Source organism: Lissotriton vulgaris, chromosome 10, assembly GCF_964263255.1.
Source record: "Lissotriton vulgaris chromosome 10, aLisVul1.2, whole genome shotgun sequence".
Classification (NCBI taxonomy): Eukaryota; Metazoa; Chordata; class Amphibia; order Caudata; family Salamandridae; genus Lissotriton; species Lissotriton vulgaris.
The window spans coordinates 334342144-334368290 of NC_141698.1; the positions used below are offsets into that span (position 1 = coordinate 334342144).

Genomic DNA, 26147 nt, shown 5'->3' on the forward strand with positions numbered 1-26147 from the left:
CTCTACTTCACCTCCGGTTCCTTGTTCCCCCTCGGTTCCCACGGTTGCCTCTGCCTACCTACTCAACACCCGGTCCGCAGTTAAACACCAGACAGCACTTTTTAATCTTTTAACCACTGACTTTCCTGACTTTTTATTTCTGACCGAAACCTGGTTCACTACTGACTCTCTCCCTGATCTTCTAGCCATCCTCCCCGACACCTACTATGCCCTCCGAGCTGACCGCCCGGATGGCAAGGCCGGCGGGGGGGGTGGCGATGATTGTCCGGTCTCCACTTAAATTTCAGCTCCTTCCTCACCCCCCCATTCCTAACGTGGACTACCTGGTGGCCCGTTCCCTCAACTTTCCTTCCCCCCTCACTGTGGTTCTTGTCTATCGCCCCCCTCAATCGATGACTTCCTTTGTAGCCTCCATCCAGGAGTTGCTGGCCACCCTCGTGGTCAACAACTCCTCTGTGCTCCTTCTTGGTGACTTTAACTTCTGGCCAGGAGACCCTAAGGAAGATCTTTCTTCTAAAGACTTCTCTGCCACTCTTCAATGTCTGAATCTTACCTCTTACGTCACAGCCCTGACCCACGTGCATGGCCATATACTTGACCAAATCTGGTCGTCTTGTCCCCTTGCTTTACCTCCCTCCATCTCTCCCTGTGTCTGGTCTGATCACTCTATTATTTCCTTTTCTGTTCACTTAGGTGTGGCTGACAAACCCTCTCCCCCTAAAAACCTTCTAGCCCGCAACTGGGACCATACCGACCTTGATTCCCTTTCACTCTCTTTGGTTTCTTCCGCCCCTGATCTTACTTGTCTCCCCCTTGATTCCCAGCCAAAGCTTTAAGTACATGGCTTGCTGCTTCGTGTGACCGTGTGGCCCCGCTTAAAAAGATCAAAGCGGTTCGTCCATACGACGCGCACAAATGGTTCTCCACTGAGCTCAAAGCACTAAAACTTGATCTCAGGCGGGCGGAACGCCTCTGGAGACGTCAGTACTCCCCCCCTCTGCGAGCTCAGTACAGACAACTCCTTACCAACTACAAAAAAGCAGTCCTCAATGCCAAAACTTCCTATTTCACGGAGAGAGTATCGCTCTCCGTGAATAAACCCCGCGAAATCTTCTCTTTGGTTCGCAATCTTGCCACTTCTGATCGTTCCTCCCCCGGCTTGGTTCCTTCCCAACCCCTCTGTCTCTCACTCAATAACTTTTTTATCGACAAGATTGCGAAAATTAAAGCTAACATTCCTACTGTGCCTCAGCCTATCCTCACTAGCCCTGCCACTCCCCCTTCTTCTTCCCTCGACACTTTCCCCCCTATCTCCCCTGACTTGTTTCACAACTATCTGTCTAAAGTTAAATCTGGCTCTCCCCTGGACGGTGTTCCCGCGCGTATCCTCAAAATCCTCTTCACTAATTGTCCTGGTCCTCCCCTCTCTCTTCTCAACTCCTCACCGGCCTCTGGTACTGTTCCCTCTTCCTTTAAATCTGCTGTTGTGCTCCCCATTCTAAAAAAACCTGGTCTAGATCCTTCCCTCCCCGCTAATTTCCGTCCTATCTCCCTTCTCCCCTACTTGGGTAAAATCCTAGAGACCCACGTCACCTCCTGCCTTTCCTCATACATCGAGGACAATGGTCTTTTAGCTTCCCACCAGGCGGGCTTCCGCCCTGGCCATTCTACAGAAGCGGTGGTTCTAGCGGTCTTGGATGAACTCAAGGGCAAGGCAGATGTTAACCTTCCCCAAGCCCTGGTGCTTCTCGACTTGTCCGCTGCGTTTGCCACGGTCGACCATTCCATTCTTCTCGACCGTCTCTGCGCAGCGGGCATTCGGGGCGCGGCCATCTCCTGGCTTTCATCCTTTCTCCAGGATAGGCATCAGGCTGTTCATCTCTCCGGTTTCTCTGCCCCCTCCTGTCCGGTCACCTGTGGAGTTCCCCAGGGCTCCTCTCTTTCCCCTCTCCTCTTCAATCTGTACATCTGTCCCCTTGTTTCTTCTCTTCTCAAGCTGGGGGTCTCTGTATATAATTACGCAGATGACCTCCAGCTTGTCTTTGATCTGTCTTCTTCTCCCGATTCTATTCCCAAGTTCAGTTCCACCCTTATCTTTATCTCTGAGTGGATGAGCGCCAACCATCTTAAGCTCAACCCCGATAAGACGGAACTTATCCTCACGGGTGGCTCTTCTAACCCTTGGTCCCCTGCACATTGGCCCCCTTCTTTCGGCCCCCCCCCCACGCCCTCTTCCTCTGTTCGTACCCTTGGCATTAAAGTCAGCTCTGACTTAACCATGCACAGCCAGATCAGCTCTGTTGTGTCTTCATGTTTCCTTTCCCTCCGTCTCATTCGGAAAATATCTCGCTTTTTCACCATCGACGCGCTTAAAACCATAGTCTTGGCTTTAGTCATCTCACGCCTCGACTATGGCAATGGCCTGTACGTGGGCATTCCCTCCCACGAATCCCGACGCTTACAGGCCATTCAAAACCAGGCTGCCCGTCTCATTCTCTCCCTCCCCAAATCCTCTCACATTACCCCGGCTTTGAAATCCCTTCACTGGCTCCCTATCCGCTTTAGATCCCTTTTCAAACTTGCTTGCTTTGCCTTTCGTGCCCACTCTCGCTCTGCCCCTGCCTACATCACTTCCCTCATTTTTTCCTATGTTCCCAGTCGCACCCTCCGCTCTTCCTCTCTCTCCCTTCTTCACATTCCCCGCTTCCGTAAATCCAGATCCGGGGGCACTCGTCTCTCTGTCTTGGCTCCCCAGTTCTGGAATAGTCTCCCACTTCATCTTCGCTCCATTCCTATTTTTAGCCACTCCCGTAAAGCCTTAAAAACTTTTCTTTTTTCTTTGGCTTTCCCTTTTTAGGTTCCCTTGTGTTCCCCTCTGTGAGTTCTGATCCAGGTCCCCCAGCGCCAGGAAGCCGCTTGGCAGCAGTGCGCTTTATTAAATATTGTTTTCATTTCATTTCATTTCACTTCACGTTTGCACACAAACCTCAATGCGTGCAAGCATGTGGGAGCCATTTTGTCTTAGGATCTAATTGTGAAAAAGTCATCAAGTGAGCATGAAAGTTTCTTTCTTCTGTGCACAGCATTTAATTGTTATTTGTGCATCAGTTACACGCTGATGCACACAGCAGGATCATTTGCAAGCGATAATTCTCACACGGTTTGTTTTGATTTATTGCCCTTTGTGCATCGGTTTCACAGGCTGCATTTACTTGGTTCGCTGATGCACACAGCTTGGAATTAATTTGCGAGGTGCATCAGTTCTTGACGCTGATGCACACAGCTCACGCTAGAAGACAAATTACTTACTTTGTCGCGCTGATGCGCACAGCATGCTTGTGGACAATACAAGATCTTGAGGTGATGTTTTGACTTTACATTTACTGTTTTATCTTAGGACTATGTATTAATTCCAAATGTTGAACGCTGTTACAAAATACAAGTAATTTTATTTTGCCTTCTTTAATTAATTTGTTTATTATTGTGGTGCATAGTTTTTTTTTCTTCTCCAACCTAAGAAGTATGTTTGGAATTTTGATAATTTGATTTTCCTGTAAAAAAAAAAAAGGGAGGTTAATGTACGGATTTTGTATCAAACATGCAAAACGTCACTGCTGCACCCTTTTTTCTTAGTGCTCCTGGTGATCCTCTAATTCCATGGAAGAAGTGGAAGGTAGTATTAGAAAGGTATGCAAGGGTTTGTGGTCCCTGGCTCAGTGCAGAAAGAAAATCTTCATTATTGTTACACTGTTTGGGTTCGGAAGGCCAAGATGTCTTCGATCACTTACCTGATTTGTCTGGAGAGGAAGCTAACGGCCCCAATGATTACGAGATATGCATAAAAAAACTAGATAAGCATTACTTACCAAAGGTGAGCACAATTTTAGAGCGATATAAGTTTGTAAAAAGAATGCATTGTGGTGAAAAAACGGTGGAAGGGTATCTTACGTACTTAAGAAAGCTTGCATCTTCTTGCAAATTTGATAATCTCACAGATGAACGAATTTGTGACCAATTTATGTTTGGATGTAGTATGAAAAATGTCAGGGAGGAGTTGTGGTTACGAGATGAGCCCACCTTAGAAGAGGTTCTGGGGTTTGCTGAGAGGATAGGACACTCATTGAAATGTGTTGCGGTAATAAAGAAAGATTCAGACAAGGTTTACAAAGTTCAAGAAAATAAAATCAAGGGTAGAACAGATCTTGCCTTTAACCACATCAGTGCGGCTCGAATTTTCATGCTGTGCTGAACGTTCTTAAGAACGGGCGTGGTCATGACGGAATGGTTCCGTCATGAGCACAGCCCAACCGACGCTCATGACGGATTTGCTCCGTCATGAGCGTCGAAGGGGTTAAGGAAAAACAAAAAGGTGCAACAATGCCCAAGGAAAGAGTAAATGAAAAGTGGGTGAATGTTAAGGGGCCCATTAGGTTGTCAGGCGGATTGCCCCCGCCAGGCTGGCGGTAGCCACCACCAGCCTGGTGGGGGCTATCCGCCCGACATCCGCAAGTGAATTCCCCCACCATATTTAGTATGGCGGGGGGGGACTGCGGCGGACGGAAAGACCGTCTGCCACTTTTCCGCCCAGGTTGCCTTGCGGCCTGGGCGAAAAAGGATTAATATGGTGGCGATGTCTAATAGACACCGCCAGCCATATTACGATGGGCCAATTCAGATGCCTTTGCATGCGATCTTCACTCTGGGGGCCCCCTGCGGGCACCCAGAGTGAAGGAGGGGTGGGGGTGCACACGGGGGGTACCTGTGGAACCCCCCAACTTTTGCATACACGAAGCAGCAGGCACCGCGCGGTGCCTGCCGCTTCGTGTATGCAAATGCATGCATGCATTACTGGCATTGTGGCAGGCGGTGCAGTGAGCACCGCCCGCCACAATGTTAGTAATGAGGGATGCGCCTGCCACTGTGGTGGGCGCATCATAATGCTAACGTCGGGACCCCCGCCCTTAAGGCAGGAGGTCCCGTTTTCCGCAAGGGTGGAGGGCGGGCAAAGTCCGCCCGCCATCCTAATGGGGGCCTAAGTGTTTTAGGTGCGGTATAACAGGACACTTAGCAAATGGCAAGAAGTGTCCAGCCTTGAGTCAGACTTGTTCAAGGTGCAAGAAGAAAGGTCATTTGATTTCCTTCTGTAAAAGTAAACCTATATGTAAAGTTAAAGAGGTTGAAGTGTATGATAATGAGTATGAAGAGTCAGAAACTGATGACTACGAGTGTGGACAAATCGTTGTGCAAGTAGTGAATGGGGATAAAAAAAATAGTCCCTGTGACAGTATTTTAGTTGAAGGAGCTAGCACAAGAGTATTTTTTGACTCGGGTGCTGAAATAACTATTTTTTCAGGTAAGTTTCATTTGAAAAATTTGAAAGGGAGAGTAAATCTTTTGAAACCGGATATTAAGCCTTTGGCTTATGGTGGAGAACCCATCAAGATACATGGGTATTTCATAGGTCTCATTGAGTTTAAAGGTAGACTTGTTTTGGGTAAGATTTATGGTTCAAAGAAAGGGGATAGTATGATTAGTTGGATCCATCAAGGTGATTTTGGAGTTTATCTGGACCCCAATGCAGATCCTCCAATTCAATTGAGAGAACGGGTGAATTCTGTAGTAGTCGAAAAGTCTGACGGTAGCTTTTTTGATGAGCTCAAAAGAAATTATCCTAAAGTTTTCAGGAATAATTGGGTTGTCTTAAAGGGTATCAACATAGGATTGTGCTTAAGAAAGACTCCATTCCTGTTTGTTGTGAAGTGAGGAATTTACCCATTGCGGTAAGAGATGACCTGAGAAAAGAAATAGACAAGTTAAAGGATTGGGGCATAATTGATGAGGTTGAAGGGACCGAATGGTTGGCTCCGGTCGTAGCAGCCAGAAAATCTAATGGAGATTTTAGATTATGCATCGAAATGAGACAATTAAATAAATGTGTTGTGGTTGATAAGTATCCTTTACCCAACATGAATGAGTTATTGGCAATGTTAGGTAATGCCAAAGTCTTTAGAACGATAGACCTCACTTCAGCCTATCATCAAATAGAACTTGAAGAGACATGTAAGGACTTTACGTATTTCATAACTCCTTTTGGTACTTATAGATTCAAACCTTTGGTTTGGTGTCAGCCTCTTCTGTCTTTCAGAGAGTTATGGAAAACATTCTGCATGGTCTTCAAGGTATTTATGTATATCAGGATGACATTTTGGTATATGGGGATGATGAGACACAACATGATGGTAGTCTTAGGGAAGCGTTGGAAAGATTGTGTGAGCATAACTTGACTAATAAAGCTGAAAAGTGCAGATTTAGAACAAACTCAATACATAATTTGGGTCATAACATCACCAGTGGAGGGGTGAAACCTAAGTCTGATTTGATTAACACCAATCTAAAGATGAGTTCGCCCTCATGCAAAAGTGAGCTCATGAAATGTTTGGGTGTCGTTGAGTACTATGCTAAGTTTTTGAAGAATTCTGCTGATTGTTCTGTCAATATGAGACATTTGTGTGGTCAGAGGCTTGTGAAGATGAATTTCTGAAAATCAAAGGAAAACTCAAAACTGCCCCTTCTCGCGGTAGTTTTAACCAGGAATTTAAGCCTATACTCATCACTGATGCGAGTGAAAAAGGATTGGGTGCTGTTCTGCAACAAATGGGCCCTAGTGGAATGCAAACAATAATATTTTTATCTCGTACTCTTAAAGATCCTGAGACAAGATATTCAGTGGTGGAGAGAGAATCCTTGGCAGTGTTTTGGGCAATAAAAAAATAAAAAGTTTCTTTGGAGTGTTGAGTTTGAGGTACGATCTGATCATAAACCCCTTATTGAAATATTTAGCAAGAAGGGACTGGACTCAATTTCCAGTAGGATAACCAAACGGGTAATTGGTTTACAGGAATATAATTTTGTGATACGTTATATTCCAGGATTAGAGAACAAGGTTGCTGATGTCTTGTCTCGCTTAACTTCTAAATCAGAAGTAGTGGATGAAGATGTAGAAGATGGTGAAGAGTGGGTTTGTGCAATTGAACATGTATTTCTGAAAAAACAGTGGTGTGATGAATTGCATCATGATGAGTCTTTGAATGAAGTTATAAAATTGATTAGTAAAGGTTGGGTGAGTAACAAAGAAGGGTCAGATGGCTGCAAGAAATTCTGGCCTTTGCGTAATGAACTGTCCATTGACAAAGGATTGTTATTTTGTGGTACAAGAATTATTCCTCCCAATTCTCTTAGGAAGGAGCTCATTGATATGGTGCATTCTTCTCATGGTGGCTTATCTAAATGTAAAGAGAGACTACGCATGACGTATTGGTGGCCAAGGATGGATAGGGAAATTGAGTGAGTGATACGTGATTGTGTTATGTGACAAATCTAAAAGTCTTCGTGTTCAACCCATGGTGTTGAGGAGATGACCTTCTGGGCCTTGGCAGGACATTGCCTTGGATATTCTTGGTCCTATCATTAGTAATGGTACACAGACTTTTGTATTAGCTGTCATGGACATGTTTTCACGATGGCCGGAAATTTTCTTTTTATCAACCATTGACTCTAAGCATATTATCAAATGCCTGAAAGATTTGTTCTGGAGAGAAGGGATTCCTGTATCATTATTGACGGCCAATGGAGTTCAGCTTGTTTCTGAGGAGATGAAAAGTTTTCTTTCTTCTAAAGGGGTCATTCATAAAACTTGTTCTCTTTATCATCCCGAGGCAAACAGTATGATAGATAGATTTAATCGAGTGATCAAAGATACCATATCTCTTACAAAGTCTTCTTCTCTTGACTGGAAATATGAGGTATCGAAGAAGATTGAAGAATATAGGCTGTCTCCTCATTCCACAACAGGGAAAACACCTTTCTTAATATTCAAAGGAAGAGTTCCCAATATTAATGTAGAACCAGCATGGATAAACAAGTATGAATTAAGTAGAGGAAAAGAAAGTAAGTGTGATGGTGTTGAAATTAAAAGGAAGGATGAAGAGAAAGCTAAGGTGAGGAAGAGTTATTTTGAAGCGAAAAAGGGTGTGAAAACTTCCAAGGTAGTGGTTGGTGATCTGGTCGTTATAAAACGTCCTGGTCTAATGGGAAATGCCAATTCTAAATTCATGAAACCAATTACGGTTATAAAAGTGTTTAGAAATGCGATAACAACTCAAGATCATTGCATTTGGAACTTGAGTAGAGTAGTTGTAGTTAAAGGCAAATTGGATCACAGCTCGATTGAAAACGTGGATGCATCTCATCCACAATCTGGTGTAAATAATGAAATTCGCAGTTCATCTAGAGTTGGTAAACGACCATTATATCTTTCTGACTATGTATAGATGATTTTAGTACATGCATATTTAGGTTAAGGTAATTAGTTTAAGTAAGGAGGGGAGGTGTGTGGTATTCTGCTTCTGCCTTCTTCTTCACATGCAATGTTTAATGTAGAATCCTTGTATGTCATGCTAGGAGGTGTAATGAGTCATTGAGTGAAGTTATGACATTCTATGATAGCTTTCTAAGTAAACCTGAACAGTTATTCCAGACAAGACCTGCTGGTTGCTGGATGAGATTCTTTATGCCAACAAATCTTATGAAGAAACAATCAACCTGCCTTCAGCTTATAATTCAACTTACTTCAGTGTTTTCTTCAGAAATAAATTGGAGATCATTTTGGCAGAAACTGATTGGTTGAATGCAGGTGCGGTTGCAAAGTTTTACTAAGGACCAGTGGAGCATGTTGAAAGTTTTCTATTAATGGCTTTGAACTTACATAATGCTAACCTTCTATTGTGCTAAAAGATGACAACTCTCCAAGGTTTAATGACAGGAGAATCTCTGTTTTATTAAAGACATAGAGGCTAGCATTATCCTACTCTGATGGACCTTAATACATACATCAATCATTCCTCACTTTCTCTGAGTCCTACGTGAGTGTCACCTAAGAGGGAAATAAGCAGAAACTCTGTTAAAAATCTGTAACGTCAGTGGTGCCAATCTACTGAATCCTTATGGTTTATGTGGGTATTAATGACCTCAGCGTTCACTTCTAAACCTGCCTCCGTCAGATGGAGGAAAGGAGTGTAATTCACAGAAATACACTGGGTAACTCTCTAAATGTCAGCTCCACCCAGGGACCGGTTTTATGAAGACAGCCTTAAACAGGGGCCCATAGCTGAGCTTCCACTGCTTCTGCCTTCGACTCTTCACTCCATTGTGGCAAACATTCTCTTTCACTTCAGCACCATGACTTACATTTCGGTGATGACATCACAGAAGGCTTCTTATCTGTCTGCCATGCCACTGGAACATTCTGTTCAAGAGAACACAGACATATAAACATTGTACAGACAAACAAAACATTACAAAACTTTGGTGAGATATATTGTTGAGAAATATTTGCGATAAGTAAATAAGAAACACATTACTTTAAATCCTGTTTAGGTTTTTTTTTAACACGATTGTCATGCTTACAAGTAATGCTGAGTGAAACTAACACACCTTTAATGTATTATTTAATTCTGCATTATTATGCCATGTTTGGTTTTTTCAAACATGATTTATCCAGCCTGTAATTCCGTTGAAAAGATTTCTTGTGGCTTTGAATGCAGCAGCACCTAAGCCTCAATCTACATTTTTGTTCTAGCTGGGGAGCATAAAATCCCCTCCCCGGCTAGAATAAAACGTCCCTTTCCTTCTGCTACTCCCTTCACCCACATTTCTCATCCCATCCACAGGCCCACACAGTAATTCCCCATTTCATGGGGTTTTCGTTGTAATTGCATGGACCTGGATGTTTTTACTGGTTGGAAATACAAAAATTGCATGTAGTTTTACCATGGACCCTGTACCGGAATCAGGGCCTATGTAATGTTACACTCACCACCTCTGATAACCTGTAAGGGCCGGATCCAGAGTTTAACATGATGGAGAACCGTGTTTGCCAAACTATCAGTCAACCTGCCTCATTTAGAGATGGGCAGATCATAAGCTTTTTTTTGTTAATCTTCCATTAGCTTTCTCAACAGAAAGCTAGCCCCCTACACCACCCGCTGTATTTAGGGTAAATGTTGTAATGTCCTTTTCTATCTGGTTTGTTACCACCAGGTAAAACCTGGTGGTGTGGCATAGAAAAAAAAAACAATTAATGACCCCTACACCCTGGGATGAAACTCCCAGGGTGTCATAGTTATTTGTTTTTTTGTTTTCGAGAAACAAACTTGTGCGTTCAAAATTTGGTGAACTGAGCCATTAAAACCGATGTAGCCTCCACCAACTTTTTGTGCCTTGAAGGGAACCACCATGACAGCGGTTCCTTTCAAGGTACAGAGATGACTGCTAGACCATCGGTCATCTCTAAATTTGGTCTATGGAAGTCTGTCAGGGTGACAGGGGTAGCGTCCTCTGCCACCCTGAGGGACAGAGCACTGTCTCCTAAAGCCTAAATTAAGCCAACGTCTTCTGCAGAAATGTTAATTATTTTCCTCCTCTGTGCTACACAAAGACATAACAAAATGATCTTCAGCATCAGTGCGTGCTCCTGCCTGCCTCCTCCTCCATCACTTCATCCGTCTGCCTGTCCCCAGTGACATCAGTGTTAGATCAAACCTGTCCGTGCAGTGCCATGTCAATTCAAAGACTCACAGGTCATTTAGTACCAAATGTGTTGAGTTTGACTCATAGACTAGTACTTTTTCATCAAGCTAATTTATTGAGTTTGTAACTCATCAATAAAGAGATATGCTAGCTATATGCAGATAATGACAACAGCGTGTCTGCATTGTCTAAATATGACTGGGAATATGAAGAAATGCAACACTCATTTACATTTATCATTGTTATTTGTCACTTGCCTAAATAAATGGATAAACTACAATTTAAAATAAACAAACTGAACTTTTATTGTAAACAACATTTATTCTGTCTCTTGCTGTTATCTGTATAGGGATTTGTGCTGTAAAATGGTCTAATGGAATGAAATTTGACCAAATCGTAGGTATCTATGCAGGTTTTTTTGTGTGTGTTTTTTTGTTTTTCTAATAGCGCACTACTCACCCAGAGGGTCTCAAGGCGCTTGGGGGGGGGGGGGGGGATGAAGGGGGGGGTACTTTACTTATCGAATATCCAAGTTTTAAGTTGCTTTCTGAAGGAGAGGTGGTTCTGTACAAGGCGGAGGTGGGTGGGGAGACAATTCCAGGTTTTGGCCGCTAGGTAGGAGAAGGTTCTTCCCCCCATGGTGGATCTATGGATGTGGATGAAATGTGGGTTGTGGGTGGAGGTTGATATAGGTTCACCTATCTCAGTCTGACCCGATATGCTAGGAGTTGTCTTTTTTTTAATATTTTATTTGGAGTCAAAATACATCACAAAAGATTTTAAAAGTACATACTTTGATCATTCAGGACACAGGCTTAATAATTGATTCTCATGTTCATTAAATACAAAAGATCAATACTCAATCCAAACATACCTTAGATAAATAATTAAGACCTCTGAAATAGAAAAGCTCGTATAAAACCGTCAGAATATAAAAGGGGGGGGGAGACAGAGTGCATAATTATATTTCCAGTATTAAAAAACAGCAAAATATACAGAGTGACAATTCAATCATCTTTTACATGAGTCTCCCTCCATTTGGTTACCGGGGCCCAGAACCTTCTTCCGAAGTCCCGTACTTTCCCCCTCTTATATTCATATAGGCAGATCTCAATATTATATATACCAAGGAACCTGGATAGCCACATTTGAAAAGATGGTGCAACTGTATCCTTCCACCCCGCAGAGATCAGGATCCTAAGGACGGCAACAGAAATAAACACCAATGCTTCTTTTTCCTTGCCCAAATTTAGATTTGAGTCTGTGCCCAAGATCATCAGGGTAGGGGATAGATCGATCTTATGACCTAGCAGCCCCTCCCATAATCTTTCGATCTCTTTCTTCACTGGAGTCAAGAGAGTGCAAGAGAAGAACATATGTAGAAGGTCTGCTTGTCCCCCCCCACATCTTGGGCAATTATCATCCGCTCTGGCCCCCCATGTGTATAATTTTGCCGGGGTATAGTATAAGTTAAACACCGTTTTATAGTGTTGAGCTCTTAGGTTTGTGGCTCTAAATATTCTTTTATTCAATGCTATAGCCAGGTCGACATCTACATTCGGGTTCCCTAGTTTATTGGACCATGCAACCTCTGTTTTATCAACATCATCCTGGATCTCTGCACGAAGGATGTTGTATATAAGCTTAATTTTATTGCAATCTTTGGACAATGCATCCAAGAGGGGACTATTTTCTGGGGGAGGCGGCTTTGGTTTAATGGCCTTCAGGGAGCGGTCAACCTGGGTATAGGTGAACCAATGATTATCTGGAATACCATACCTCCTTTGTAATGCCTCAAAACTTATAATCCCTTCTGCATCCATTATGTCTCGTAGTGCATTAATGCCCAATTCCCTCCAAATTTTCAAGGCCCTTCCAATCCCAAGCCTTGAAAAGAGGCTGAATCTATAGATGTGGATATAAGCATTAATATTGGGGATATTGCACAGTTTTCTACTAGCCTTCCATACCCTCCAAGCACTATCAATAATCTTGTATCTTGCTTTTTTGTAGAATCTTCGATCTACTTCGCTTAACATGATACCCGTCGCCTTTCTTCCTAATAATAATTCATAAATAGAGGGGAGTTGATATGCTTCCGAACTAACATTGTCGATATTGACATCTGATTGAAAAAGTGTCTTCATTTGTATTAAGAGACAGGTCCAGTGGTATAACTTTATGTTGGGGAAATCCAAGCCCCCCCTTTCCCGCGGGAGAGATAAAAGACTTGTTGACCTTCTTACTTTGCCATATTGCCATATAAATTTGATAAAGACAGATTCCAGTCTTGACATTATTTTTTCATCAATAAATAGTGGTATGGCCCTAAAAAGATATAAAAGCTTCGGAAACATCGACATCTTGACTGCATTTATCCTGCCAATCAAAGAGAGGTGCAGTCCATCCCATCTTTTTAGGTCAGACTCTATTGATTTTATAAGTGGTAAATAGTTACCTTCCACTATTTTCTCTACAGCAGCATTAATTGTGACCCCCAAATATACTGCTGCATGCACATATCTGGAATCTGCCTTTACTATATTCCCTGTGCAAATTATCTGGGTCTTTGCTTCGTTCAATAAATAACCTGAATTGGAACCAAATTGTTTTGTCAGATCAACCAAAGTTGACATTGCTTGTTGGGGATCATCAGTAAATACGGCCAAATCGTCAGCATAGGCTAATATTTAATTTTCAAACCCATTTATTGTCACCGGTTTTAACCTAGGGCATCCCAAAATTGCCTGAATAAGTGGGTCAATGTATAGGGAGAAGAGAATTGGGGAGCATGGGCATCCTTGCCGGGTTCCTCTTTTAATGTTGAAGGTATCTGATTTCTCGCCCATGACCGTAACTCTTGCCACAGGATTAAGATACATAGCTTTTAGAGTTCCGATAATTTTTTGCCCAAAACCTCTCCCTATCAGGATGTTCCACAGATAGCTCCAAACCATGCGGTCGAAAGCCTTCTCCGCGTCGAGCAGGATCATGGCGACTCCCCCCCCCCCGTGGCAGCATGGGCGTCGAAAATAGCTATTGCTCTGCTTGTATGATCAGTAGTGCCCCATCCGGGGACAAACCCATGCTGCCACGGAGAGACTAGACCGCCAATGATCCTACCCATTCTAGAAGCCCATATTTTGGAATAAAGCTTGGTATCGGAGTTAATTAGGGATATCGGCCTATATGACCCCGGATTCTCGCTGGGTTTCCCTTTTTTGTGAAAGATAATGATGTTTGTCTCTTTCCAAGATTCCGGGGTCTCTCCCTTGTATACTATCCTGTTAAAAAGGTCCACTAATAGGGTTATGATTTCGGATTCAATACATTTGTATACCTCCAGGGGGAGGCCATCCGGGCCGGCAGCCTTCCCTGGAGCTAACTCCTGAAGGGCAGTTTTAACTTCCAATTCGGTAATATCTTTGTCCAATTCCTCTTGAAGAGAGGGATCGAGACAAGGACCAGAGTCTTCTAAGTTCGTATATCGCCCCCCGATCATTGTTTCTTCATCATATAACTTTTTATAAAAGTCTCTAAAGACACGCAGGATATCTGTTGTTTCTGTGTATTCTCTGCCTCTTTCTTCTATCTTCTTAATGGTGTTTTTGGACCGTTCCTGCCGAAGTCGCAGGGCCAAGGCTCTACCGGCGTGTTCCCCAGTTTCATATTGATTGGCTCTTGTAGCCTGGTATTCACCCATCGCTTTCTGAGTGGAGATTTTCTGGAGATCTGCCTTAATTGCCATAAGTGCTTTATGACTGCCACTGCCGTCTCCCCCTGATGCCATGACCCTCACATGCTCTTCCTCTATATTCATGAGTCTATCTAATAATTTTTCTTCAGCTCTTCTGTCATCGTTTCTTAATTTAGTCGAATAGCTGATAGTTTCCCCCCTCAGAGCCTCTTTAAACCAATCCCACACTATGTTCCTGGTGGCGCTATATCTATTGGCCGAGAAGAAATCTTCTGCCCAGCTCTTAATATGGGCAATAAATCTGGCATCCTCCAGTAATCTCCTCTCAAAAGACCATGGGGGTCTATTTGTTCTACGGTATCTCCTTTGATAGGTTATTACTAAGGGGTTGTGGTCAGATAGCATTCTTGGTAGTTTAGTAATAGTTACTTTATTAATCTCTGGTGTAGAGATAAAAAAATAGTCCAGTTTAGAATGCTTCTGAGCGGGATTTGAGAAATATGTAAAACCAGAATTATTAGGCTCCTTGACACCCCAGATGTCCACTAGGTCTATTGATTCTTTCAAGGATTTGATTGCCCTGTAAACTCGTGGTTTTCGACCAATATATTTTACATTATTCTCCCAGCTAGCAGAAATCTTTAGATCTCCACATATTATTATAGGTACCGCCCAACCTGCAAGTTCAATCTCCAAAAAATCAAAGATTTCTGGGTCGTTGCCATTCGAGCCATAAATTACACAAATGGTAAATCCTAGCTCCAGCTCGGCGATCACCCATCTGCCATAGCTATCAGCTTTTACCTTCTTGACCCCCCCAAGGTTTTCTTTATCAGAATAGCCACCCCTCTGACCATTGAGGTTAGCAGTGAGCACGCAGCCAAATCAAATCCATTCATTGATAGGAGGTTTCGTTTTGCCCAGGGGAGGTGCGTTTCTTGGAGGCATAACACATCAATTTTATTGAATTTGACAAAATGGGTCATCCTTTGTCTTTTCCTCCAGTCGTTCAGCCCTCCGACATTCAATGTACATATTTTAATGTCTGACATCTCTATTTCTAATTTGACCTATCGTCAGCTTCTGCCTCTTAGGTTTGGTATTATCTTTCGATTGATTCAACTGGTTCCTATGTCCTAATATGATCTTGACCATAACAATGCATCCTGAACTCCATTTTATGTCTTTTTTCATTTTTCCACCCCCCCAAGCCCACCCACACCACCCAACCTCCTCTTCCCCCCACCACCCCCCTCCCTGTCCACCCAACACACCCTCCCACACTGTGAGGCGCACAACACTTGTTTGTGCATGTGATGATCATGCAGTTGCGATTGAGGATACCAAAATACCATTAATTAGTTACAGTAAAGTTACACCCGGAAAAAAAAGAACAACTACCATAATTATGAGAAGACCAACTTAAACACCGCCTAACCAAGCTTGCCATACATGAGGACTTTACACATTACATTTTTTTTTCCCATTCTGAACATTTACTATTTATCAAGGCTATCCAAATATTCTTTGGCCTTAATCTCAGATGAGAAATATAATGTTTTCCCTTCATTAATAACCTTAAGCTGGGCTGGATTTATTAGGAAGGCTTGAAGTTTCCTATCTTGAAAGGGCTTTATTAGCCCTCTTAACCGCCAGCGTCTTTCCACCGTCACATGGCAGAAATCCGGGCGGACAAAGAAAGAAACACCATCGCAGTTTTTCTTTGCATCCGGTCTTGCCTTTTCCGAAATTGCCTGTCGGAGCACAAAGTTACCCAGAAAAATCAACACTGCCCTAGGTTTATCTCCTTCTTTAGTATTTCTTCTTATTTTGAAGGGAGTACGGTGGACTCTCTGTATCTCTTTAGTCCAATCCCATCCGGGCAATTCAGGGAAAGCCTGTTGGAAAAGTTTCACAATATATGCTCGGATGTCTGACCCTTCTCTTCCCTCAGGAATTCCTAGGACTCTAAGGTTATTCCTTCGGAGCCGATTCTCCATATCCTCCAGCTTCCATTGTATGTCTATAACTTGTGAGCATTGGGCCTCGACTTTAACCGTAGCAGCTGCCATCTCAGTCTCTGTTGCGACCACCCTCTCCTCTAGATTTGACACTCTGTCCCCAGTGGAGGCACAAGCCTTGGAGAGCTTTCTCACTACCCCCTGCATTTTCCTCATGGCAGCCTGTGATTTTCGGCTGTCTTGACGTGTCTCCTCGCGATGTGCTAATATCTCCTGATGAAATGTCTCAAGTAGTGACATTTGAGCTTGTTCCAGATGGGGGCTTCCTAGTAGCGGCTGCGCAGAGGAGTGATCCCAGGTAAGCTCCTGATGCTCCTGGTGTTCCATCTCTTGACCCCAGTCAGCTTTTTTTTTCCTCATGGCTGTGGTCGGGTTATTATCCTCCCAATCAGTGTCCGTCTCCACACAGGAGCTACGTTCCTCCTTATCTTCAGACCATTCACCTCCGTCAGAGACTGAAAAAAATGCCTCACTGGGGTCATTTTCTTTATCGCCACCACCTCCCCCTATAGCGCCATTTGGTATAGTTTCATCTTTAGTAGTTGGGGGGATTAAGGGGTCAGTTAATTCTCCATCTGTGTTAATGGTGACTTCCCTAGTGTGTTGGGTGTCTGCATCCAGCTCCTGAGCCACAATTATAGCATCACCGTTTTTGCTTAATATAGGGGCTGAATTTAAACCCTCTGCCATAGTCACAGCCATAGAGACATTCTCAACTTCATTTATCTCGATAATCTCAGTCTCAGTTAATGTTCCTGGTGTTGGTGTTGGCATTTGGGTCATGGGGGAACACGGCTGGCTCAATTCATTTGTAATCTCAGGTGTTTTACATTCACCAATATCTTTACCCCCCTTCTCCTTACCCGCTTTTACCAGAAGGTCCAAAACTGATGCAGTCGCCAGCCGGGTCTTGGGGGCCCCTTGTTGTCATTTTTTTTGCTGCGCATCGGGTAAGGTGGTGGTTTCATCGCCGCAAGTGTTGTCAGGGGCTGCATTACCAGCTTCCTCCTTTAGCATTTTCTTTCTCTGCGTCGATTTAGACCCCTGATTGACTTTAGGCGCCATTCTAAACAATATACTCTGCCTATGGTGCTTCGCTGCTTGACAGGCCCGGCTGTAATCACTGAGCGCTACTCCGCTCTCTTTGCTCCCGCTGCCGCAGCCCCTCGGTCGCGTTCAACTCTGCTCCGGCTGCTGGTGTAGGTCGGCGCTTCTCCAGCCGTTTCTGCTGCTCTGTGTCAGGCCTCTTCTCCACAGCCGACTCCGCGCTTGACTCCGCAGCTGACTCCGCAGCTGACTCCGCCTCTCTGCAGCACGGAAGGCGAAAGTAACGGCGAGAGACCTCAGAGTCAGCCGGACCGCCCTCAGTATCAGCTTCGCCACCACGGCACAGGTGAGAGTCAGCATCCCACCCGGACCTCCGAAAGCCGGTAAATGTCTTTCCGCGAATATTAATCAGCCGCGGTTTTTCATTTCATATAGTATACTGCTTCAGACGTTCAGGCATGTAGATTCCCCGTGCATGTTGCTTGGTCCCGGGTGAGTTTCGATCCGCGACCTCATCGCTGTGCTGCACCGGCCGCTCAAGCGGCCGCCATCTTGCCTCTTGCTAGGAGTTGTCATTTGAAGGAGGGGTTCAGTGTTTAATCTGGGACATTGCAGGATACTTTGGAGATATATTTCAATGAGGTATTTGTTGTCAGAGCGTATGAGGCCAGCGGGTGGAGAGTTGATTATGGTCCTTGGTTAGTGTTTGGATAAAGGAGTGTACACTATGTATGCCCCAATACAATGATTCAAAGTATATGCAGAAGAAGGCTTAATGTGTTTTCGCCACATAATTACATTGGAAGTGAAACCTCTATTACAACGTAGGCATTACAGCCAATGCCTTTACAAGGCAGCCAATACAACACAAGTTCCATTACAATGCATGCTATTATAACGCATGCATTACAATGCTAACCAGCACCTTCCCTAAGGTAAGCACCTGGCGGTGTTAGAATAGTAAATTATGTTGAAATGGTGCATGCGTTGTAATGGCTTGTGCTGTAATATCATACGTTGTAATGGAGATTGCGTTGTAAAAACTGTGTTGTAAAAGCATGCATTGTAATAGTTTGCGTTGTAATGTCATACATCTCATTAGAAACACCATGAAGTTTTCCACTGTAAAATATCAATTAATATATGAAATGTATTTTAAGGTAAGAGACATAAAGTTGTTTAAAATGTAGATGAATTACTATTAGTAAATTTGAACCTGCAACTTTTTTCGATCGAGTCAATGAGTTTGTAATTCAATGTGTAATAGCTCTATGAAAGCAAACATGAGGTCATATAGAACCTCGTTTTCAAGAAACAAGATACCAAAGCAAGAGTTACTTTTTTGAAAACCAGAAACCGTTGCTGATGCTAAGGGAGATTTTGTACTATGCATAAGGACCAGTGTGTGCTTACTATATTTCGCATGGCAGTCCTGGGCATAGAAAATGAGTGATGGTCGCTCCAATGTAAGCGATCGGGGGTGACTGTCACTGAGCTATCTGGTCAAAGGTTTATGCCAGTAAAGCCTGCGGAGGCGTCGTCAGTGTAAACCAAGTATGGAGCAACCTTGACTTTAGCGGGGCAGGCTTACCACTGATTTATACGACTGTTCCTGATCAGCCAAACTCTAAATGACGCTGTGACAGAGTGGAGCACATGCAGAGGCAAGTTTAAGCTAGCACTTTATTCAACCTCATCCACTGATTCCTTTCCAGTTATTACCGTCACTTGAACCTCCAGGCTCAATGAGGTTACAGGATTCTGGAAACTGCCAGATATGTAAGGAAGAGTATAAGGATAAAACACCACACATCTGCCCTTTTGCCATACAAACCTCATGAATGAAAACTAAAGGGTGAAATATACAGATCCACCCACTCCCCAAAAGAGCAACAGAGATCATACAGGGCAAAGCATAGAAATATGCCCAAATCAATCATAACACCTGGGAAAAAATATAATCACATAATCTTTCAAATGAACAGGTCTTCTGTGACCATGTTTTCCAGTGTGATTCTGATTCCCATCTTAATGGGAATCAGAATCACACTTGTCCTGTAAAACCCTATCCTTGCACAATAGGGTTTTACAGGAACTGTAAATCCCTATCCTGAAACTCCTTGAGACTCCCCTTGTATCACAGATCCTTCTCTCCTACCAACCACCACGACTCTATGCAAGTTCTAAGTACATCACTCATTTGTTTTGATTACTTTCCTAAACAACCTCCCACAGTTCTGTGTATTTCGGCCACTCTCTGTAACCAACATGTGTGCGTATCTTCAGAAGATCTCCCACTTTGACATCCAAACTTTGACACACTTCTTTACATCTAAATATTGTTACCTTTTGAGTAACTTGATCCAGTCATCTGCTTCCCAACTATCTCCCACTCAAAATATTATCCCAGCCTTTCCTCCATCTCTGCAGTCAGGCACAAGCTTGGAGTGTGGTCTTCCAACCTTTTAAGAATCAAAGGGTGTATTTCCAGTGGTCGAATGTGGGATCAACTTTTAAACCACCAACTTTCTTGAGGAACTGTCTTTAAATTCAATCTATTTATTCTAGCAAGTTGTACACCATCTTTCATTGTCCTATCATTCTAGCAAGTTGCATACCCTGTTTCATTGTCAACATTCTATCATGCTGTTGGCCACGGGATAATGTAATGAGCATTTCTTGTATGCAGTGCCCCAACTCTCCATAAAACCTTCATCTCCTGGGAACACAGCTGAGCTCCATTATCAGTCAAAAAGCATCTAGAAAACCATCCCACTGAATGAATCCCTCAAAGAATTTTATGGGAGAACCTAACATTATGTCACCCACACTAGACACCTCAAATCACCTTGAGAACCAGTCAATTGCCACAATCAAATATTGCACCCTCACTCTCACCCTTAAGAGGTCATACAGTATCAACTGCTACTTCCTCCCAAGGCGCAGGAGTAAAATCCTAACACATTATGGGAGGAAAATGTGGTCTGTGAAACCTATCACGCAACATTTACTGCTCCGTCTAATGGTATCCTCCACCTGAATATCCAGGCCACAAGAATTCCACACAAAGTTGTTCCTCTTCTTGAAATACAGAACATGGGACTAATAAACTGGAATACACGCCTTGACAAACATACATTTCTGTGAATCCACCATTCACCTCCTGATGTTGACTGACCAGTGTATAGCAGCTTTAGTTACAATCTTTTTCAACATTTTGTGATCTGACATTATTTTAAACACACAACACCACAGAAAGCAACAAAACCTTTTAAAAGCCCAAGCTCTCTCAATGACTTAATAGTTGGGTTTGGCTCCCTTTAACACCTTAGAAGCATATGTGATCACTTTTTCACACTACCCATGTTTCTAAAAAAAAGTACAGCAACAAGTTCCTTATCACTCGGATACGTTACCACTATCATCTCCTTTCCTGGCACACAGGTCTTTGTATTGGGGATTTTTACTCCATCCTTTTAAGTACTCAATTCAAACCTGCTTTCCTCATCCAACAGAAATTCCGCACAACTCTTGCCCAACCCTCTCGTAGCATTTGAATCAGCCTAAATAGGACTAAAACAACTATAAAATGCAACCATTCCTGAGAATATACCCACTTCCTCCCTATTCTTGGGTGTTTCCAAATTGGAAATCGAATCCACAAGCTCCTGGCGTGGGTTCGTTCAACTATGGGAGATGATGAATCCTGGATAAGTGTCCACTTCCTTCCAAATCTACATGTGTCCTCTCTAACTGCCATACTAGCATTCTCCAATCTGTTCAGCACCTCTTTCACATTGAAAATGTGTTTCCCAAGTTATCTAAAAAATAAAGATATCATCTTGAAAACAACTGACTCCTAAGTCTCCCACCAGATTGTCCGAAACAATTATGCTGCCAAGATAAATCCAAACAGCATCCTGAGGAAATTAGGTGACCCCATAGAAGAAATGAAACTATTAGATCATATGAACAGCCATTTTGCTTTTCCTGGTGGTAAGTAGATGCCAGATTCAGGGTGGTAACGAACCTGACAGCCATCACCATTGACAACATTTACACCAAATTAGGGAAGGGATTCTTGTCCACTACTACCTCACGGTTCGATTCCCTCAGGTTGACACATAATCTGATAATGTTTAGTCAGTATCCCAGTTTTGAGAACTCACTGTGGAAGTTCTTGACAAACTCCTCACACCCTCTTTCACCTAGTGCACACACACACACTTGAGGACTTGCATCCAGGCCCACACCCAAATGCCTCAGGTGTGGCCATCCGACAATATTATCCCCTTTAACAGCCACATACATCTTCCCTTCAGCAAGTCCATCTTTGTACGCTATGAGAGAGTGAAAATACAAAAAACATAGTTTTCGGCTCACTATCTGGGCCTAATGTGCATCTTTAGCAGCTATCTGTCTGGTCTAATATCCATCTTCCTCAGCACCACCCATCCTTCATAGAATTTTAAGTAACGTTTTAAGGAAATAATACTGAACCTTGAACAAAAGTTGAACATTACCTCCACGTCCACTTTTTCGATACTCACCATTTCCGACAGATTGCCATGGTGTTTTCCCCCTCCTGTTGAACAAGTTCATCACACACTTCCTTCACACTCGAAAAAAATATAAGGACAAAATAACACAGACAATCTTAGAATGTTGGTACTGCCTTCACAGAGTTATCACAACCACTGTATGATGTCAATAATGCATTTTCCCATCTTTTCCCAGTGTTATCACTGCACATATGCCCTGTTTCCCCCTTACAAATATAAGCATCCATCTTCTAAAACTCTTATAACTCCATACAATATTACCCTGCACTATATATTTCCCAATGATCCGTGAAACTGTATTTATAGAGTGTTCCTTTACTGAAACATCTTAGAGGTAAAACTGTAAGTTGCTGCAACTGAGCTAAAAAGAGACCATTTGAGAACCTGAAATATAAAGGTCTTCAGAAGCTTTTTTATTTGAATAGGATTTGGTTCAAGTCAAAGAAACAGAGAAAGATTTGTGTCTGTGAGTCGACGCTGGGCTCTCTCAACAGTCAAGTGGCGCTGATGGGCAGAACCCCAGGTCAGATTAGTCTCATACTAAACAAATGTTTTTACCCAGAATTCAGGTACTGTGGTAAACAACTCTATGCACAATTACCATTACCTTAAAAGTGATTCATTTCTTAATGGGTAACAAGTGGCACTGTTTCAGTACAGGAGAAATGTGAGCGTATTTAGGCGGTTGAGAGATAATTCAGGCTGCTGTATTTTGGACCGATTGAAGTTGGTAGACTAGAATATCAGAACAAATGCAACACAGCGTGATGATTTGGGAAAAGAACAGCCAAGGCCTAGAATCTTCCAGAAGGAATAAAAATCACAGCCTGTTAGATATTTAAGGCTGTGCTTTTGACATTGAGTTGCGATTTGTATACTGGTATGAGAAAAGCATTGTGTGACTGATGGAGCAAGGTTTCATACGTACAGAAACTTGCATGGACTGAGTCCTCTCGAAATAACCTCTAACTAATTAATCCACATGTTTTGTCCATTAATATTTGCATTACACAACATTTCTAGTATCTAGGGGAAGCTTGACAATATGCTTTCACTAACAGTAACCCGAGTGTCTTAATATGGCCGCCGAAAATGCAGGAACTTTACTGCGCATGCGTCTGCCACATCTACGTGGTATGAAGTACTTCTTCTTTTGGTGGGAAATCTTTGCTTCTGTGCACTAGTGCCAGAAATGGCTGCTTCAAACCTCACTTGCTAAAGCTTACGCTGCTTGTACTAAGCTTGTTCGTTCTGCTTAACTATTAACGCAAAAGTTAAAATAAAGTAATGGGGTTAGAGTAGAGATAAGTGGTATACAGTGCATTCATTTATTTTTGTATTCTAATGTGTCCTTATTTGACTTTATTATTAGCTTGCAGCCGTGGTCGTTGATAGGTGTACCTGCAGGGGGGTGACGTGGGGAGGGGGAGGGGCAGGGTGGGAGCTAGTAATCTATGGATTACGAAGCTTTACAGGTAAGTAAACATTTTAATAAATAAAACAAATTTTGTTGCGCGAGCTGCATTGCATTTGGGGATGCAGTGCACACAACGAATTACGTTTTATTTATTTAAATGTTTACTTACCTGTAAAGCTCCGTAATCCATAACTACTATACCTCACCCTGCCCCTCCCCCTCTCCACAACACCGCCCTGCAGGTACACCCATTACCGACCGCGGCTGTTAGCTCGTATTTGGGCCTGAGGGGTGACTTGAAAACACCATTTTGAAAATGCACTACGCATGTGCTGGGAGAAATGAGAGACCTCGAGCTGTGGCATTGAAACCGCGCCAGGGATTGTCTTACCCGCGATGCGCCTGAGAACCTCACCCCTTGACCTGGGAAAAGGAAGACAACTTGCAAGTTATTATTACATTGTATGCTAAAATGAAATAATATTGGTGGGCGGAATAAAATCGTGAGAAAATAAATTATGTGTGGGAACTTGATCAATTAAAGTCAATTGAAATGACCTCATCTTAGTATGGTGTGATGACCTCCACTCGTCTTTCTGACCAATCATTGAAGGGGAATACATAGATTTGCAACATTTAGGGGTGGTACATTGCCTTCGAAATGGTATAACTAAGGTAGGTTTAGATAGAGAAATTGTCCGACTTGTCAGAATAGCTGACCTGTCAATGATCCAACCCATGCTATAGGAGATCGAGAGCAGAGATGCTGGCAGAGCACTCTTTGAAAAGAGTCGAGGTGCTTGGGAAATTATGGATTACCCAGTCGGGGTACTAATTGGCTAACTGAGAGAGAGGGTATGACGTTGGCGTTGCACTTAGAGGAGGTCACCTGTCCTGATCTGCAACTGTCTTGTCCCATGGGCACCTGATTTGTCGGGAGCCTTGTCCTTTGCCACAGCCCGTGACGAGGGTTGGGCATTGCACCATTTTAGGTAAATATAATACATGTGGTATGTCCTTGTGCTATTTCCCTTTCTCACCATTCCCAGGTACTGATGTTTAAAGGTGTTACTGTGATTTCTTACAAACCTTATGTCCTATTGATTTTATTCTTACTTGTAAAATTAATGGTAACAGTATTCTGGCCTTTTTGACTCCGAAAATCTTGCATAGATAAAGCTTTTAAAATGTTCCCGAGTCTGTGGTAATTACAGGAAAAGTAAATGTGTTTAAATACTGCCTGTTTATTCGAAATCCTTATTCGATCCCTAGGACTTATAGCAAAGGTGACAAGGATTGGTAAGTCATGTTTACAGGTATAAGTCCTGAAAGGACTCAAAGTACTGATAGGGCAATAGTTAGTAAATCATAGGCAGGACTGCTAGTTTAAAGTGTGAATTTTTTATGGGCTCAGGTGAGTATGGTAAAATTTAAGCTAGTGGTCCCGCGCGCTCTATCAGTATACTTTTCTGGTAGCAGTAGTATGGTTAAGGTTTAGTTAAAAATAGGTAGTTAGTTGTGTATTGATTATTGATTTATTGATTTATGTACTAACCAAAATCCGCTTGTGTTGTTATCTATTGTCTGGAATATCCTGGGATAAGGAAAGCGGGTGGTAAATAGAAGCCACACTGCTGTGAGGTCACTTGCCTTGAGGAATAGGTGCAAAAAGTTAGGTAAAACTTGAAGCATTAGTTAGTGTTTATTTTTCTAGTATAAATGTGAAAGTGATTGGTAGCAGAGAGTTCGCTGGTGGCGGTCTTATATCACCTAGAAAGGGTAATTCTGAAGGAGTAGCAGGTTCTTTTTTTTGCTTAAGCGAAGGGTAACCTGAAGGTTGTTTTACTCGCAGAGCATGAAGAGTAGGCGGAATCAGGTTTACTCATTGTGAAAGGAATGATCTTTTCTTTCAATTTAGTCAATCAGGCACAGTAGCGAATATGTTTATGTTGTCAATTAATGAAATGTATAATTGATTTTGAAAGAAATTTAATTATCATATTACCTTGCAAAGGAGGGAGTCAGCTGCGGGTGTTCCACTGACGTCCTAGAGAGCCGCGCTGGGATTGGTAGAAACAGCGGGTGTGTAACCGTGAGAAAATTGTAAAGGAGGGGTGAGTGTGGAGAGTGAGATTCACGTCACAGAAAAACCGTGCAATCATTGGTTATCGCTGCTCGTAAGTCAAACCCTTATTGGTCGTTGAAAATACGAGACGCGCTGGTATTTAAGAAATATTTCTGCAAAATAAACAATCTGAATTAATTGAATATGCTGAAAAACTAAATAGCAGTATATGTGGCATTTAGATCCAGCATTTATAGGAAATCGTCGTGATAGAACATTTCTAACATTTGCTAGAGAACAACAGATTAGAGGAAGACCTTACATCATGTATGGAGAAAAGAGAAATTTTTTATTTTTTAAGAAAATAAAGAATTATTTCAAAAATGATAAGGCTATTAAAACAAGAGAAGAGATCATTATTCCACCACCGAATACACCTGCATCATACATGATGGTAGAAAGGGGCTACTACACATGTGTGTGGTTAGAGAACTGGATAGAATATACAAAAGATGATGGCATACTAGCTTTTCCAGAACATTGTACATTTAATGGTAGAATTTTACACAATTTGCAAACTCTCACGAATGAATTAGATCCCAGACCAACATTGGTGCAATATGAATCCCTAGAAAAAAGGGAGACAGAAGTTTTTGAACGAGATAGATTTCGAGGTGACAATAGTTTTAGCAGATTTTATCCCAGATTTCCTAAAGATACGCGAGATAAACAAATGAAGAGATGGAGACAG

At 42.7% G+C, this 26147-nt stretch overlaps 1 protein-coding gene across 1 annotated transcript in view; it reads right to left on the reverse strand.

Moving 5' to 3' along the window:
- Window positions 1–17425: 17425 nt before the first annotated feature.
- The window catches only part of LOC147685200 (uncharacterized), an 88986-nt gene continuing 80264 nt past the window's right edge, over window positions 17426–26147 (reverse strand). The window contains exon 3 of the mRNA XM_086939766.1: window positions 17426–17612. Coding sequence (XP_086795892.1) covers window positions 17426–17612 — 187 coding nt within the window. The remainder of the gene's footprint in view (window positions 17613–26147) is intronic.